Raw genomic sequence first — 16,637 nt, 5'->3', positions numbered from 1 at the left:
GAGGGGCGGGGCTTCCGCAGATGGGTGGGGCGAGGGAGGGGCGGGGCTTCTGGAAACAAGGGAGCTTCCAGAGACGCGTGGGGGCGCAGGAGGGGTGGCGTCTCCGCGGAGTTGGGGGAGCCCAGGAGGGGCGGGGCCTCAGGGGAGGCCAGGAGCTGGGGAGGGTCTGGGACTCGAGAGGGGCCCTGACGCCCGCAGCTCACCTTCGTGGCTGGTGGTGACATTGATGGCAGCTGCGGGCGGAGGATCGGGGCTGAGCTCAGACACGCCGTTGACCGCCTGCACTTCCAGCACGTAGGGCACGTGCGCCCGGAGGCCTCCGACCAGCACTCGACTCTCCGTCAGGCCCCTCTGGCGGGGGTCGAAGTAGACCTCGTCCCTGCAGCGGCGACAGGCGCCCCCGCCGGGCTCCTGGGGGCCGGGGCACTCCTTGCACACGACGTTGAAGAGCAGGTCGCCGCGGCCCCCCAGCTCCCGAGGAAGGCGCCAGTGCAGCATGAGCGCGGAACCTTGCACCTCGAACCAGAGCTCGCGAGGCGCCGAGGGGGGGCCTGGGGGCCAGGGAGGCGCGAGTTGGGGGTCTGTGGGAGGGAGGAAGGCAGGCGGCGGGGCGGGTGGTGGCCCCGGAGGGTCGGGCCAAAGGCCGCCGAGGAGAAGGGACGCCACACCCATCGCAGACCAGCGCCCCTGTCCTCCCCGCTCCATCCCCAGGCTCCGCACGGTCCCGGCAACCCTGCGGTGGGGGAGCTCACCGGTGCAGGGGCCCTCCGGCGGGTCGGAGGCGGCCCGGTAGAAGCCCGGGAGGCAGGGACACACTGGGGCTGCGGGGTCCGGGGCGTGGCTGTGGGCGGGGCACCGAGCGCAGGGCGCGTTCCCCGCAGAGGCCTTGTAGGATCCGGCTGGGCAGGCTGGAGAGGGGGAGGAGACAGCGGGGCGTCTCGCGCGCGCCTCGACCCTCTGACCCCCAGAGCTCTGGTCGGGCTTCTTGGGCAGCCTGGTCCCAGGGCCTGCCCCTCTCTTCCTGCTAACACCGTCTCTCGCCTCCGCCCCCTTTCCAGGCCTCAGGCGGGGATTACTTCTGAACACATTTTTGTGGAAAGAATTGCATTTCCAGGGATGGAACAAATGAGGTGGCCACAGGCAGGCTGAGGCCGGGCCAGGTGCCTGGCTTGTCTGCACGCCCCCCTGGATGCCTCCTGCCGCCTCTCACTGGGCCCGAAGCCCCCACCGTCTTTCCGTACATGGGTCCTGGTTGCTGCCCTTGGACTAACCCTCCCCATCTAGGCTGCAGAAGCCCCATCCAAGACGGTTCCACAGCCCTGGGACCCTCAGTAATCGCTGCTGAAGTTTCCAGAAGACTCGAGAAATTTCAATCGAGTGGATGAGCGCAAGCTTGTGAAATTTACAAAATAAACTTGGGAGAAACAAAGAAAAACAAAACGGTGAATTCCGTCCTTTCTTAAGGTAGCTTGCTGCTGACCTTGTGGGGGTTGAGGGTTGAGGGAGAAGCCCGGGGTTGGAGGAAGCGCAGGGGTAGTGGGCCTCACCTTGGCAGGCCTTGTCCCCGCGGGCAGGCTGGTGTCCCGGCTGGCAGCGGCAGCCCCCCACGGCCACCATCCACTTGCCCTCCCCGTTGCAGTGCAGCCTGGGGGGGCTGCCCCCGGCCTGGCTCCCCACTCCATCCTCCTCTGGCTCTGCGTGAGCCACACAGGTACCCATGGCGGCCACCAGGGAGGCGCCCCCAGCCCCGCTGGCCTGGGTCTCAGGAAAGGAGGCGAGGGCACGGAGCGTGGCCGGGCAGGCGTAGGAGAAGAGGCGGACCGACACGAGGGCCAGGCAGGCCCCGGTGTCCTGGAAGGCCACGTAGAAGCCGCGCTGCGTGAGCGGCCCGAAGCTGCGCTCCTTTACGTTGAGCTGGAGCCCCGCGCGGGGCGCCTCGGCCCGCGCCTGGGAGGAAGCGGCCGCGGGGAAGCTCTCGTCGGCCGCGATCGTGTCCACCTTGGTCCAGCGCTGGCGATGCCAGTCCGCGGCGGCGTCGGGGTCATCCGGGCCGTCGGCCTGGCGGTAGTAGAGGGTGAAGGTCTCCCGGCAGGCGCCGCCGCCCACCGCCAGGCTGGCACAGGAGCGCACGGAGAAGTGTAGGCGGACGTGCGCGCGGTGCACGCCGCGCCGCTCCACGAAGTGCGTCTGCAGCCAGTTGTCCTGCCCTGAGCCCGCGGACCGAGCCACGTGGCAGGCCTCGAAGGTGCGGGTCAGGCGCCGTTGGTCGTCCGTGACGCTCACCTCGTCCCACTGCAGAAGGGGGCCCCCGGAAGCAGGAGCTGAGGGGTTTGGGGGAGCTTGTGCTCGTGTGTGTGTGTGTGTGTGTGTGTGTGTGTGTGGCCGCAGCGCTCTTCCAGTGTGGGAGAGAAGGCTGACTCCATGTGAGCAGGGTGAGGCCATGTTCTGTCCCTCCCCAGGGAGAGGGTCTTGTTCCATCCTCTCCACCCAGGAGTCCTTCCTGACTCCCCACCCCCTCCAGGGAGCAGAGTGGGGCCCAAAGTGGGGCAGCACTCACCCCACCTGGTGGGTAGGTAAGCCAGCCAATGTCCGCCGTCTCCCCGGTGGTGTCCAGCAATACCTCTGCCGGAAGAGAAACAGGCCGTGGTGGCCAAGCCTCAGCCAGCAGGACCACGTCCGTTCCACACCCAAAAGGAGGACATACTGCCCCTCCCTGGCCTGCCAGACTGCATGCCCAAAGGGGCACAGCTGCCTGCCAGGGGGCCTTTCCTGGAAGGCCTGTGGCAGGTTGTCCACCCTCCCCACCTCCTCCTCTCTGGCTATCTCCACTCATCTGTACCCATTCCCTTGGGCCCTGGGTCCCCTGTCACCCCTCCTGCTCACCTTCCAGGGCCAGAGCTGAGGACACCAGGGCCAGGACCCACAGGCTGCACACCATGCCCGGTGCGCCCTCAGTAGCCATGGGGCATCTTCCGGGCTCCCACCATCGCCTGGCTACCACTTGCTCCCAGGCGGGCTGCTGCTTCTGTAGGCTGGGAGCAGCCCACACTTGCCTGCTAGGGAGACAGGAGATGGAGGGGCAGGGGAGGGAGCTGTGTGATGGATAATGCTATGTGCTAACTTGACTAGGCCGTGATTTTCAGGATTATGTAATTATCCCCCATCTTGTGATCTGATCTAAGGGGCATTTGCTTGGGGGTGTGCCCTGCACCCAAGGTACTGTATGTGGATGTTCTGGGAAAGTGCTCGCTCTTTCTCCCCCCCCCCACTCCATCCAGTTATTAGGGGGTGAGCCAGCGGCCTGCCACCTGGTCTGCTGAGCTTGGGTTCATCAGCACCTGCAACCACACGACTCAGAAGAAGCCTCCAGCCTGATGCCTGACCCATGCATTTGAGACTTGCAGCCTCCATGGCTTGTAAGCCATTTCCTTGAAATAAACCTATGTATGTTCATAAGGAGCCCTGGTGGCACAGTGGTATGTGCTTGGATGCTAACCAGAAGGTCAACAGTTTCAACTCACCAGCTGCTCTGTAGGAGAAAGATGAGGCAGTCTGCTTCTATGAAGATTGACAGCCCTGGAAACTCTATGGGGCAGTACAATTCTGGCCTACAGGGTCACTATGAGTAGAAATTGACTTGACAACAATGGGACATAGATAGATAGATATAGATCTATATATATATATATTCATGTATGGGAGCTCTGGTGGCACAGGGCTTAAGGCATCTGACTGCTAACCAGAAGGCTGGCAGTTCAAACCCACCAGTCACTCCTTGGATGGAAGACTGGGCAATCTACTTCTGTAGAGATACTGCCTCAGAAACCCAAGGAGGGATCACTATGAGTCAAAAATTGACTTGATGACAGTGAGTTTGGCTTGGTTTATACTCATGCATACATACATCATACACATACACACATGCGTACATGCCTGCCTGCACATAGCATACATGTGTGCACGCTTCACTGGCTGTGCTCCTCTATAGAACCCAGCCTAAAGCACTTCTCCCTGACAGCCGGGGCTCCTTGTAGTGCCCAGGGCCTCTCCTGGCCTGAGAGCCAGGGAAAGGGAGTGGATGGCCTTCCCAGGTCCCTGCAGAGTGGACCCTCTAGAAGGTCATAGGCCAGGCCCCTCACCCCCACTCCCTGCAGGGCCCTTTCTCTGCTCTCCTTCCTCACAGGCACAGGGCAGCCCTGGGTCACGGTCACCCTGTCCTACAGGAGAAGCCATTGCACTCTTCCCTCTGCACTAACTCCCACACCACTTGGTGTAGAAGCCTAGACGGCTCTTCTGTCCAGAGCTGCATGGCATTGGCTGCTGCTCCTCATGAGCACAGGCGTTCTCCCCTTCCCGGCCCTCCCCACCTCCCCAGTACTCCCACCTGCAGAGACCAGGCCACTCCAGACATTTCTGAGAGGCAGTGACATGGAAGGATGGCTGTGGGGCCCAAGGAGGAGGGGCTTGTGAGGACAGGTGCAAAGGAAACGGGCAGTGGAGACTCTGAGCTGCTAGGTGAGGGGTGCAGGGGCTGGTGCTCTGGGAGCTGGCACATGCTGTGAGAACAAAGTCCTCTCCCCTGGGGCACATCTTTCCTTGGCGTACAGAGGAGCTCACGAATGGCTTAAACACATGAAAGATGCTTCCTGGGGGCTCACAGTTGAAGGAAGGCCTATTGGAGCCACCGCAGCAGCCCCTCTACCTGGGCGATTGCTGGCACTCTGTGCTGGACAGGAGCCTGCTCACCTGCCGCGGCACAGACTGGCCTTCCTCAGGAAGGAGGAGGAGGAGGGAAACATCTGTCTAGCAGCTCCCTTCTCTCATCAAAGGGAGGATTACACAGGAAGGAGGGGAGGCAGGGGAAGGGAGGGAAAATGGCTGACTAGTTAAGAGACATTGTTGATTTGGGCAAAGGGAAAGGTAATATAACAAACTGTGCAACCAGCACAACAACAGGGAAGAGGGGCACAAGACGTACAGGCAGCAGAGGCAAATGCTATTCACACACAAACAAAAACTCAAGCGCACAGCTGCTGAGTCGGATCTGACTCACAGCGACCCCTCCTGGGGTTTCCGAATTGCTATCACTGGGAAAGTAGATTGTCCAATCTTCCTTCCGAACAGTGGCTGCTGGGTTTGAACCGCCAGCATTCTGGGTAGCAGTCAAATGCCTTAGACACTACGCCACCAGAGTCCCTATTATACACACAGTAGTGCATTATCAGTAACAAGAAACACTAGTCTACAGGTGGATACAGAGACAGGTGAGAAGATCATGTGGGGTCAGTGAATGGGAATATACCTGCTACCTTAGATAGATTTGGCTGATGGTATTTTTACATGTGTATTTGTGCTGGGGTCACTATGAGTCGGGTCCCACTCCACGGCACATAACAACAACAACAACAAAACAATAATTTGTGCTATACAAATATCCATATACATTGTAGAACTAATAGGGGACAAGGTTGGATAGCGTCCTAGCCACAATCATGCACCTTAAGTGAGTGAGTCACTGGGTCTGCAGGCTCAGGACCATGGTCTTGGGGGACATCCAGCTTAATTGTTCTACACCCTACTTCTACCACTCGTCTGTCAGTTTGTCATACTGTGGTGGTTTGTGTGTTGCTGTGAGGATGGAGGCTATGTCACTATATTTCAAATACCAGCAGGATCACCCCTGCTGGACAGTTTTCAGTGCAGCTTCCAGACTAAGACAGACTTGGGAGAAGGAAGGGGTCATCCACTTCTCAAAGAATTGGCCAATGAACACCTTATGAATAACAGTGAAACACTGTCTGGTATATTACTGGAAAAATATATGAATAGCCCTGAAACATTGTCTAATACAGTGCCAGAAGATGAGCCCCTCAGGTTGGAAGGCACTCAAAATATGACTTGGAAAGAGCTGCCTCCTCAGAGTAGAGTCGACCTTAATGACGTGGATGGAATAAAGCTTTTGGGACCTCCATTTGCTGATGAGGCATGACTCAAAATGGGAAGAAGCAGCTGCCAACATCCATTCATAACTGGAGCATGGAATGGAAAAAGTATGAATCTAGGAAAATTGGAAAATGAAATGGAACACATAAAGATCAATATCCTAGGCATTAATGAGCTGAAGTACACTGGTATTAGCCATTCTGACTCAGACAACCATGTACCTACTATGCTGGGAATGACAAATTGAAGAGGAATGGCATGGCATTCATCATCACAAAGACTGTTTCAAGATCTATCCTGAAATACAATGCTGTCGGTGACAGAAAAATATCTATACACCTACAAGGAAGGCCAGTTAATCAAATTTTTGCACAAATCACCAAAGCCAAAGATGAGGAAACGGAAGATTTTTACCAGTTTCTGCAAACTGAAATTGACCATACATCTGATCAAGATGTATTGATTATTTCTGGTGATTGTAATACAAAAATTAGAAACAAAGAAGAATCATGATCAGTTGGAAAATATGGCCTTGGCGATAGAAATGATGCTAGAGATTACATGATAGAATTTTGTAAGACCAACGACTTATTCATTGCAAACACCGTTTTTTTCAACCACAATAATGGTGGCTATACATGTGGACCTCACCAGAGGGAGGAATCAGATCGATTACAACTGTGGAAAGACGCAAAGGAGAAGCTCAATATCTTTAGCCAAAACAAGGCAGGGGTGGACTGTGAAACAGACAATCAATAGCTCATGAACAGGTTCAAGTTGAAGCTGAAGAAAATTAAAACAAGTCCATGAGAGCCAAAACATGACCTTGAGAATATTCCAACTGAATTTAGAGACCATCTGAAGAACAAATTTGATGCACTGAACACTAATGACTGAAAACCAGAGGAATTGTGGGATGGATGACATTATGAACATCATACATGAAGAAAGCAAAAGGTCATTAGAAACACAAGGAAGGAAGAAGAGACAAAGATGGATGTCAGAAGAGACTCTGACAAGAGCAGCTCGAGTAGACAAAGTCAATTATAATAAAATGTGCAAAGACCTGCAGTTAGAAAACCAAAAGGGAAGAATGCACTTGCTATTTCTCTAGCTGAAAGAACTGAAGAAAAAATTCAAGCCTTGAGTTGCAATATTGAAAGATTCTATGGGCAAAATATTGAATGATGCAGGAAAATTGAATGATGCAGGAAACATCAAAAGAAGACAAAAGGAATACACAGAGCCACTCTACCAAAAAGAACTGGTCAACGCTCATCTGTTTCAGGAGGTGGCATATGATCAAGAGCCAATGGCACTAAAGGAAGAAGTTAAAGCTACAATGGAGGAATTGGTGAAAACAAGGCTCCAGTAATTGATGAAATGCCCATTGAGAAGTTTCAACAAATGGAGGCCGCACTGGAGGCACTTACTCGTCTATACCAAGAAATTTGGAAGACAGATACCTGGCCAATTGACTGGAAGAGATCCATATTTGTACCCATTCCAAAGAAAAGGGATCTTACAGAATGTGGCAATTATCAAACAATATCATTAATATTACATGCAAGTAAAATCTTGCTGAAGATAATTCAAAAATAGTTGCAGCACTGTACTGACTGAGAACTTCCAGAAATGCAAGCTGGATTCAGAAGAGGATGTGAAATGAGGGTTATCATTTCTGATGTCAGATGGATCTTGGATGAAAGCAAATACCAGAAAGATATTTACTTGTGTTTTATTGACTGTGCAAAAGCATTCAATTTTGTGGATCATAACAAATTATGGATAACATTAAGAAGAATGGGAATTCCAGAACACTTAATTGTACTCATGAGGAACCTGTACATAGACCAGGAGGCTGTCATTGGAATAGAACAAGGGGATACTGCATGATTTAAAATCAGGAAGAGAATGTGTCAGGGTTGTATCTTTTCACCACACTTATTCAATCTCTCCACCAGCCACTCCTCGGAAGGAAGGTTGGGCAATCCTACTTCCATAGTGATACTGCCTCGGAAACCCAAGGAGGGGTCGCTATGAGTCAGGGCCGACTCGACGGCACATAACAACAACAACAACATTCAATCTCTATGCTGAGCAAATAATCAGAGAAGCTGGACTATATGAAGTAGAACACAGCATCAGGATTGGAGGAAGACTCATTAATAATCTGTGATATGCAGATGACACAACCTTGCTGAACGTAAAGATGACTTGAAACACTTACTGATGAAGAATAAAGACTTCAGTCTGTAGTGTGGATTACACTTCTACATAAAGAAAACAAAAATCCTCACAGCTGCATCAATAAGCAGCATCACAATAAATGGAGAAAAGACTGAAGTTGCCAAAGATTTCATATTATTTGGTTCCACAATCAACATCAAAGGAAGCAGTGGTCAAGACATTAGATGACGTAAACACCAGGCAAATCTGCTGCAAAAGACCTCTTTCAAGTGCTGAAGAGCAAAGATGTCTTCTTGAAGACCAAGGTGTGTCTAACGCAAGCCATGGTATTTTCATTCACCTCATATGTGTGTGAAAGCTGGACAGTGAATAAGGAAGACTGAAGAAGAGTTGATGCTTTTGAGTTGTGGTGTGGGTGAAGAATGATGAAAGTACCATGGGCTGCCAGAAGAGTAAACAAATTTATCCTGGAAGAAGTGCAGACGGAATGCTCCTTGGAAGCAAGAATGGCCAGACTTTGTCACACCTACTTTGGCCATGTTGTCAGCAGGGACCATTCCCTGGAGAAGGATATCATGCTTGGTAAAGTGGAGGGTCAATGGGAAGGCCTTCAATGAGATGGATTGACACAGTGGCTGCCACGAAGGGCTCAGGTATAGCAGGGATCATGAGGCTGGCACAGGACCGCGCAGTGTTTAGTTCTGTTGTCCATGGGGTCACTATGAGTCGGAGCTGCCTCCACGGCACGTAACAGCAGCAACAACAACAACATCCTGCTTTGGTGAATAGTGGCTGGGATCTTAAAAGCTTATGAGCAGCCATCTAACAAGGAATTATTGGCCTGTCCTTATTGGAAACAAAGAAGAGTGAAGAAAATAAAAAACATATGGAAACAATTAGTCCAAGGGAGTAATTGACCATGGGAACCTCAGCCTCTCTGACCTTGAGACCAGAAGAACTAAATGGTACCTGGCTACCAATGCCCACCACTCAGAAAGGGATTGATTTGGAGATCCTGGATAAGGTGGGAGAAATAATGTGTAAAAAAGTTCAAAAGCATAAAAATAACCAGAATTTTTGGTCAAATAGAGGCTGGTGAAACCCTTGAGACTATGGCCCCGGGTTGACTTTCAGACCTGGAACTGGATTCATTCCTGTGGGTTAGCTCTCAGGCAAACAAGGCCTAGGAGCTGCACACCTATCACAGGGAGATGCACCCCTTAGAAGAGTCAACCTTGAGAGATCGGAAGGGCAGCATTTGCATAGAGGAAAAGCCAGACCTACAGGAATGCCTAGATAAGAAGGACACAGGGAAGGTGTAGCCACAGGGTGGAGGTGGGAGGAGAGGGCTCCATTGTGGGGACTGTAATGGGTGTTGTGAAAGAAAACGTTCATGAACTGTTGAGTGTAAAAGGAATCTGTATTGTAAACCTGCATTCAAATCACAATAAAAAAAAGAAAGGAAAAACTACCAGTAAGAATGTGTCCTTCAGGTGTGTGCCAGGAGTCATTTTGCAAAGCAGGAGTGCAGGTGAGGGAAAAGACAGCAAAGAAAGTGTCCATCAAGGAGGAGAGGGTTACAAAGTCAGCGTGCGTCCTTCAATAGGAACATGGGCTCCTGTGGATGGGCTGAGAGGACAGTGACTTCTGAGTGGCAGTGGTGGGAGCAGACAGTGTATAGTGAGATCCCAGGTGCTAACTTAAGACAGCTGCTCCCGGGTGCATTCTGCCTCACAGTCCCCTGCATGTGCAGATGAGAAATGTGCTCCCGAGGGCTTCCATGGCCATGACCTTCTGGAAACACATCACCATGACTTTTGCGCAAGGTGCCTCTGGGTGCATTTGAACCTCCAACTTCTTGACTTAACCATTTCTGCGACCAGTGTGTGTGTGTGTGTATGTGTGTGTGTGTGCATAGGAGCTCTGGTAGCATAGTGGCTAAGGCACTTGACTGCTAACCAGAAAGCTGGCAGTTCAAACCCACCAGCCACTCCTCGGAAGGAAGGTTGGGCAATCCTACTTCCGTAGTGATACTGCCTCGGAAACCAAGGAGGGGTCACTGTAAGCCGGATCCGACTTCACGGCAGTGGGTTTGGTTTTTTGGTTTGTGTGTGTGTGTGTGTGTGTGTATAAAACCACATCTGCATACATACATATATATACATTTCTGTTTAGTAGATACTTTCTGGAAGGATAGACAAAAACTTAGTAAGAAAAGTAGAGAAGGAAGGAAGATAGGGGGTGAGTTCAAGGAAGACTTACTTTTACTGCATTTCCTTTCATGTTTGCACTTTGATAATTTTTCATCTATATTATCTTTCCAATTTAATCATTAATTAAAATATCCTTTAAAAGCAGATAATCATTGTTTACTAAAATGAATGAAAGTAGTATTCACATCTCAAAATGATTTCTGGGGGTGATGCTAGACGCTGTCTCTTCTGCAAGCCATCCCGAGCCTTCCCAAAGCTCTCAGGCACGGCTCACAGTGCACAGGAGGCATGGCCACCTCCAGGTCACGACAGAGAGAGTGGGTCAGTACCTCCTTGGCTTGTTGATCTAGAGACCGGCAAGGACCTCTCTCTCCTCCGGACTGAGTCTTGAAGGGCTGGGAGCTGCGAGGCCAAGGACTGTAGAACCCATTTACTTCTGTGAAGAAGACAAAGAAGAGAGGCATGTTGCCCTGGGGCTGGAAAGACACAGGGCCAAGAGGGTGGCTGGAAAGCAGATTGGAAGAGAAGTTGGAGGTCCCACCTGGACCTACGTGATCTTGTGACCCACAGTGTACTGAAAACTACATGTTTCACAGTGAAGGTGAAATCAAACTATAAAACTATATTTACCTTTGATAAATCTGGAAGCTATAATTTGATTCCCACTAATACAGGTTTTTTTTTTTTTCCTTTTTCTGATAATGCTGGCTATATGTGAAATGAAGCCTTTTGTGTGCAGTTACCATGGTGAGAACACAGTTTACACACAGATGTGGGCTAATGTGCAGTGGCAAGCACACCTTGTATAGAGAAGCCAATGTACAGAATATGGAGGTGTGGACAAAACACGTCCACACGGCAAATGATTCCTCAGAGCCAGCGGTGATGTGCTAACACTGTCCCAAGTGCCACTAGGATGCTCCACAGCCTCAATCACGCTTCACAGGAGCCCCTGGCTGGTACAGAGCACTTGGCTACTGACTGGAAAGGTGATGGTATGAACCCACCCAGAGGCTCCGTGGAAGACAGCCTGGTGCCAGCTTCTGAAAGGTCACAAGCCCGGAAACCCCCTGGAGCAGCTCTGCTCCACACACATTGGCTGCTGTAAGTTGGAACTGAGTAGATGGCAACTCATGGTTTTGTTTTCAAAGAACGGGGATCATGGAGTCTGAAGCCCACCTAGGTCTGAACTTCTAGAACTTGGAATCATCGCCCCAAACACACGGAAACCACTGTGGCCATCAGGGTGTCCCAGGTCACAGAGCAGAGCTGCCCCACAGGGTTTTCTTGGCTGCAATCTTCAGGGAGCAAGTCACCAGGCCTTTCTTCCGCAGCACCACTGGGTGGGATCAAGCTGCCAACCTTCCGGTGAGCAGATGAGCACAGCCCTTCGCATCACCAGGAACCTGCCGCCATCACCAAGGATGGTTTACTGGGTGAGAATAAGTATTTATTCTTCACAGTCAGCTTAATCATAGTGGCTATCATTCTGACTCATAGTGATCCTGTAAGCGGGGTAGAACCCTCCCCTGGGGTTTCCAAGGCTGTAATCTATGTGGAAGCAGACTGACACATCTTTCTTCCCAAGTGGGTTGGAACTGCCCACCCTTTGGTTATCAACTGAGCACTTGGTCACTGTATCCCCAGGGCTCCTGTTTAATGGTATGCTGACTGCAGGCTGTAGGCCACACCCCAAGGCTCTGAATGGCTTCAGATGGCGATAACTCTTGACACCAGGAAAGAGAAGACCAGAATCTGTCCCAGGGCAGGTGGTTCTCAGCAAAGCTGGTATCAAGAACTAAGAAGCCAGTAGGAAGTTTCCCAACTATGAAGGCCATGATGTCACATGCCCAGGGGACATTCTCGGAGACAGCCTCTTTCAGTCAGAACATGGATCAGCTGTGGAAGCTTTACAAAGAAACTAGAAATACGGTGTCTCCCTACACCTGCAACTAGACACAGACTCACGGACAAAGCATCACAAGCATTCTAGCAACATCTCAACGAATCGTCTATGAGCGACAGCAAAGCAAGAGAAAGATGCCCTGCAGAGAGTATCAGCTATACATCTAAAAGATGAGGATGGCATGGGAGCCCAGTTACTGGTGTCTGCAGTAGGGCATGCATCTTAACGACAACATGAAGCTTGCTTCTCTCCAGATCCAGGAAAAGCAAAATCAGGTAGTCCAAGCCACTTAGCCTCTGTCTTCAAGCAGAACCAGAAAGAGAAGAATGAACCAGGCTTTGCAAGCACACCTGAGTAGTCTTTTGAGACTTTACTAAAAATAAAAACAAAACCAAACCCACTGCCATGGAGTTGATTCTGACTCACGGCGACCTCAGAGGACAGAATAGGACTGCCCCATAGGGTGTCCAAGGCTGTCAATCTTTACAGAAGCAGACTGCCTCACCTTTCTCCTGCAGAGTGGCTGGTGGGTTCGAACCACCGACCTTCTGGTTAGCAGCCGACTGTCTTAACCACTGCGTGAGCAGAGCTCGTAGTAAGAATAAAGATATTCATTAAAAAGAAGTGATTGGGGATCTTAAAACAACACAGACATGTTCTTTTGATGTTTATTGAGGACCTCTTAGCTTCAGATCCAGAAAATTGAAAGAAAGAAAGAAAAAAAAAAGGCTTGCTGAGTCAGACTGAGAAGTTAGGTCAGTTCTTCGTTATCAAAAACCCAAACAGATTCCCAGGTTCATTCCATTCTTTTCTGTCTCTCTCTCTCTAAATAGATCAAGAGTCTGAGATGGTCTCTAGTGCAAGAATAAAATGTGGAAAGAGAAAGACTTTATTAAGATATGTGAAGAACTACTGTCGACGAAGTCATCTCAGATTCCTGCGAAGCAGGTTTTAAAGGCAGAAATTTAAGGGACGGATCCGGCTACGCCACATGCCTGGAATACTAAACAAGCAGGACTCACAGTCTGATTTTCGAAGGCTCTCTCAATGTTGGTCCACAAGGCATCCTGTGCGTTTGGCCCAGAGCAGCAGGCAGGAGCAGACCAGGGCATCCCTGGCCGGGGAGGGGCGTCTGCCAGCCCCGCCCTGCTCCCTGCCTCCTGACCTGCCTGCTGCTGCTCCTGGCAGGACGGGCTCCGTGGGCAGACAGCACCACCCATGGAAGGCCAGACACCGCCACACAATCAAAGTCAGAACATTCCGCTTTCAGACGTGCACATTGCAAAGACAGGGAGCACCAGCCACAGCGGAGGGATGGGGAAAAGTGACGGCTCAGGAAACGGGACTGGTGAGACCAGGCAGCAAAACATTCATGAGATGAGCCTGGCGGCACGATGGTTACATGCTCGGCTGCTAACCGGAAGGCTGCCGGTTTGAACCCATCCAGTGGCTCGGCAGGAAAAAGACTTGGTGATCTGCTCCCATAAAGAAAACCCTGTGGGCAGTTGGGCTCTGGCTCCTGGGGCCGACTGGACGAACCCGATCGCAACAACAGCAGGACGGCTCTCTCGTTCTCGCGCCTTCTCTGCACAAGTCATTTTAAGTCTTTTTGATACAATAGGGATGTTAGAGCCACAAGCCTGACACGTTCTTCGGTGGACAAAAGCAGAATGTTTCTTACGCATCAAAGTCTGCTTCAGAAACTGGCAGAACATTAAAGGTTTTTGAAGCTTCAAACTTCACAGCTTACAAATTCTATTATTTATTAAAAATGAGACGTTTAAAAGTAAAGTAAATGAGTGAATCTGTAAGACTTTTTTAAAGTGACCCACGGAGGTTGAGTTGACTCTAACTCGTAGCACCCCAACAGGACAGAGTTGAACTGCCCCACAGTATTCCTACTAATCTGCAGGGAAGCAGACTGCCACCTTGTTCTCCCAAAGAGCAGCTGGTGGGTTTGAACTAGTGACCTTTCAGTTCGTAGTCAAGTGCTATAACCACTGTGCCACCAGTTCTCCTTTTCACATGAACTGGGCCTAACGCATTTGACTGCTAACTAGAAGGCTGGTGGTTCAAACCCATTAGCCACTCCTCAGAAGGAAGACTGGGCAATCTACTTCCATAGCGATACTGCCTTGGGAACCCAAGGAGTTGCTATGAGTATGATCCGACTCGACAGCAGTGAGTTTGGGTTTTGGTTCGGTGCTCAAATTAAAATGTGAAATGATACTTTTAAAAATCAATTATGCACGTCAATCAACAGAGTACATGTTTAAAAATGTGACTGTGTAAGCCGACCAAGCTCGGAGGAAGGCATTGCAGGAGATAGTGGGCATTGCAATTGGCTAGTGCAGGTGGCAGAAATGCTGGGGGTGGGAAGGGGTAAGTGGGGGGATTAGTACCTCTGTCTTACGCAGGTTTGAATGGTTTTTCTTGTTGCAACCAGCATGCCTTATTTTTAAAATTAAAACAAAATCTCATAATTAAAGGATAAACACATAAAGGGCAGTATTTATGGTGCAGTACCTAAGGCATTTGACTGCTAACCAGAAGGTTGGCAGTTCAGACCCACCAGCCACTCCACAGAAGGAAGACTGGGCAATCTACTTCCATAAAGATTTACAGCCTTGGAAACCCAAAGGGGGTCGCTATGAGTTGGAATTGACTCCAGGGCACTGAGTATGGTTTTGGTTAACCAAGTATTAGCATAGAGTCAGGCGGCATCCTCTCCTCTTCCCTCCCCTGTAAGAGAAAAGGAGGGGTGGCTGGGAGTGAGTGGAGAAACAGAAGCAACAAGAAAAATGAGAGAACTTCCATCTGTAGGCTTCTTCCTTCGGGCTTCTCTCCCAAAGAGTTGGAATTGCCTCCCCCTCTAACATTATGCAGGAGCTCTGGTAGCCTAGCGCCTAAGGCACCTGACTACTAACCAGAAGGCTGGCGGTTCAAACCCACCAGCGACTCCTCAGAAGGAAGGTTGGGCAATCTACTTCCACAGATACCACCTCGGAAACCCAAGGAGGGGTCGCCGTGAGTCAGGTCCGACTTGATGGCACATAACAACAAACAGGGCTCTGGTGGTGTGGTGCCTAAGGCACCTGACTGCTAACCAGAAGGCTGGCAGTTCAAACCCACCAGCCACTCCTTGGAAGGAAGGTTGGGCAATCTACTTCTATAGAGATACCACCTCGGAAACCCAAGGAGGGGTCGCTGTTAGCCGGATCCAACTCGATGGCACATAACAACAGCAACATAACATTATGTGTCCCTTAGAAGATGCCAATCAATGGCCTGGGACTAGGAGGGGGGAGGGGACTGAGGGATGGGTGGCACAGTCACCAGGACCATCCCTGCAAAGCGAATGTAGCCCCGAACCCCCAAAACCCAGATGAAGCAGCTTGGAGAGTCCAAGGCAGAGCGCCAGCATGGGTGTCTGGGGGCCAGTGGCTGGCCCTCACACCTGTTACCAGGGGTCAGTGTGGGTGGGGTCAGCCCTAAGCCTTGCCCTGTCCTGCCCTCCAGCTGCTGATCACCCAGGAAATGCCACTGTAATCCTGGGTCTTGGTGCTGCTGCCTCTGCTCTGGGATCTCTGCCACACACAGCCTGAGTAGCCTGGCCCACAGTCTGGCCTCCGCCCCGAGAGCCTCCGTCGGCCTCTCCAGAGGCATCCTGGGCTCACAGGGAGGAGGTGCCATCCCCTGGTGCTCCCAGGAGGCTCTGCTGTCTCCTGCTGGCCTGGCTGGGGAAACCAACCCGAGGATTACCTGGCTGAGGGCAGTCCTGTGTCCCTGCAGGCCTCTGGCTTAGAAATGCCTCCCAGAGCATGCTCCCAGATGTCCCTCTGGCCAGTGTGGGGGTGTGGAGATGCAGACAGTGTCTGGTCTGGCTGGGCACTGACCCGAGCCATCCAGACTCTGGAGGAGCTGGGCGAGGGCACGGGCCGTGAGTCATGGGCAGGGGAGAGAGGAAGAGAAAGGCTGAGCTGGTTAGCAACTGCTGTGTAAGAGTGCCGTGTGCTAGGAGGGATGTGTGCTCGTGGGTCCGCATGTGGGTGAGTTTGTGGGTGTCCGTGTGTGAGGGCAAGCAACCAGCGTGGGTTCAGGAGTGGTCCTCAAGCTGGACTCTGCACCCCTACCTCAGCCCTGCTCCACCCCGTCCGTGAGTGTCCCTAGAGGATGCTTCGCTGGGACAGGGAGCTGTGCTGGAGGCAGAGAAGGGGGGAGCACTGCACCTTCAATGGGGGCAGCATCGGGTGGGGCCCAGGCCTAGGTCTGGAGAGTGTGGGGGCTGCAGGAGCGGCTGTCCCGGGGAGAATTGAATGGCCCTGGTCTCTGATGTTTGGCCACCCTGCCTGTTGATCCCAGCATCTGGGGACACAGTGGTCACT

The 16,637-nt window shown here is 51.7% G+C and overlaps 1 protein-coding gene across 1 annotated transcript in view; it reads right to left on the bottom strand.

The window, feature by feature from the left end:
* Positions 1-2,938, bottom strand: part of EPHB6 (EPH receptor B6) — an 8,002-nt gene extending 5,064 nt beyond the window's left edge. The window contains exons 1-5 of the mRNA XM_007956582.1: positions 2,884-2,938; positions 2,558-2,622; positions 1,548-2,292; positions 753-908; positions 204-551 (exon numbers count right to left, since the gene is read on the bottom strand). Of these exons, the coding sequence (XP_007954773.1) occupies positions 204-551; positions 753-908; positions 1,548-2,292; positions 2,558-2,622; positions 2,884-2,938 (1,369 nt within the window). The remainder of the gene's footprint in view (positions 1-203; positions 552-752; positions 909-1,547; positions 2,293-2,557; positions 2,623-2,883) is intronic.
* Between the last annotated feature and the right edge of the window lie 13,699 nt (positions 2,939-16,637).

This window comes from Orycteropus afer, unplaced genomic scaffold (assembly GCF_000298275.1).
Source record: "Orycteropus afer afer isolate SDZICR_OR568_19922 unplaced genomic scaffold, OryAfe1.0 scaffold00638, whole genome shotgun sequence".
Lineage (NCBI taxonomy): Eukaryota > Metazoa > Chordata > Mammalia > Tubulidentata > Orycteropodidae > Orycteropus > Orycteropus afer.
This window is presented reverse-complemented; position numbering and strand designations above follow the sequence as displayed.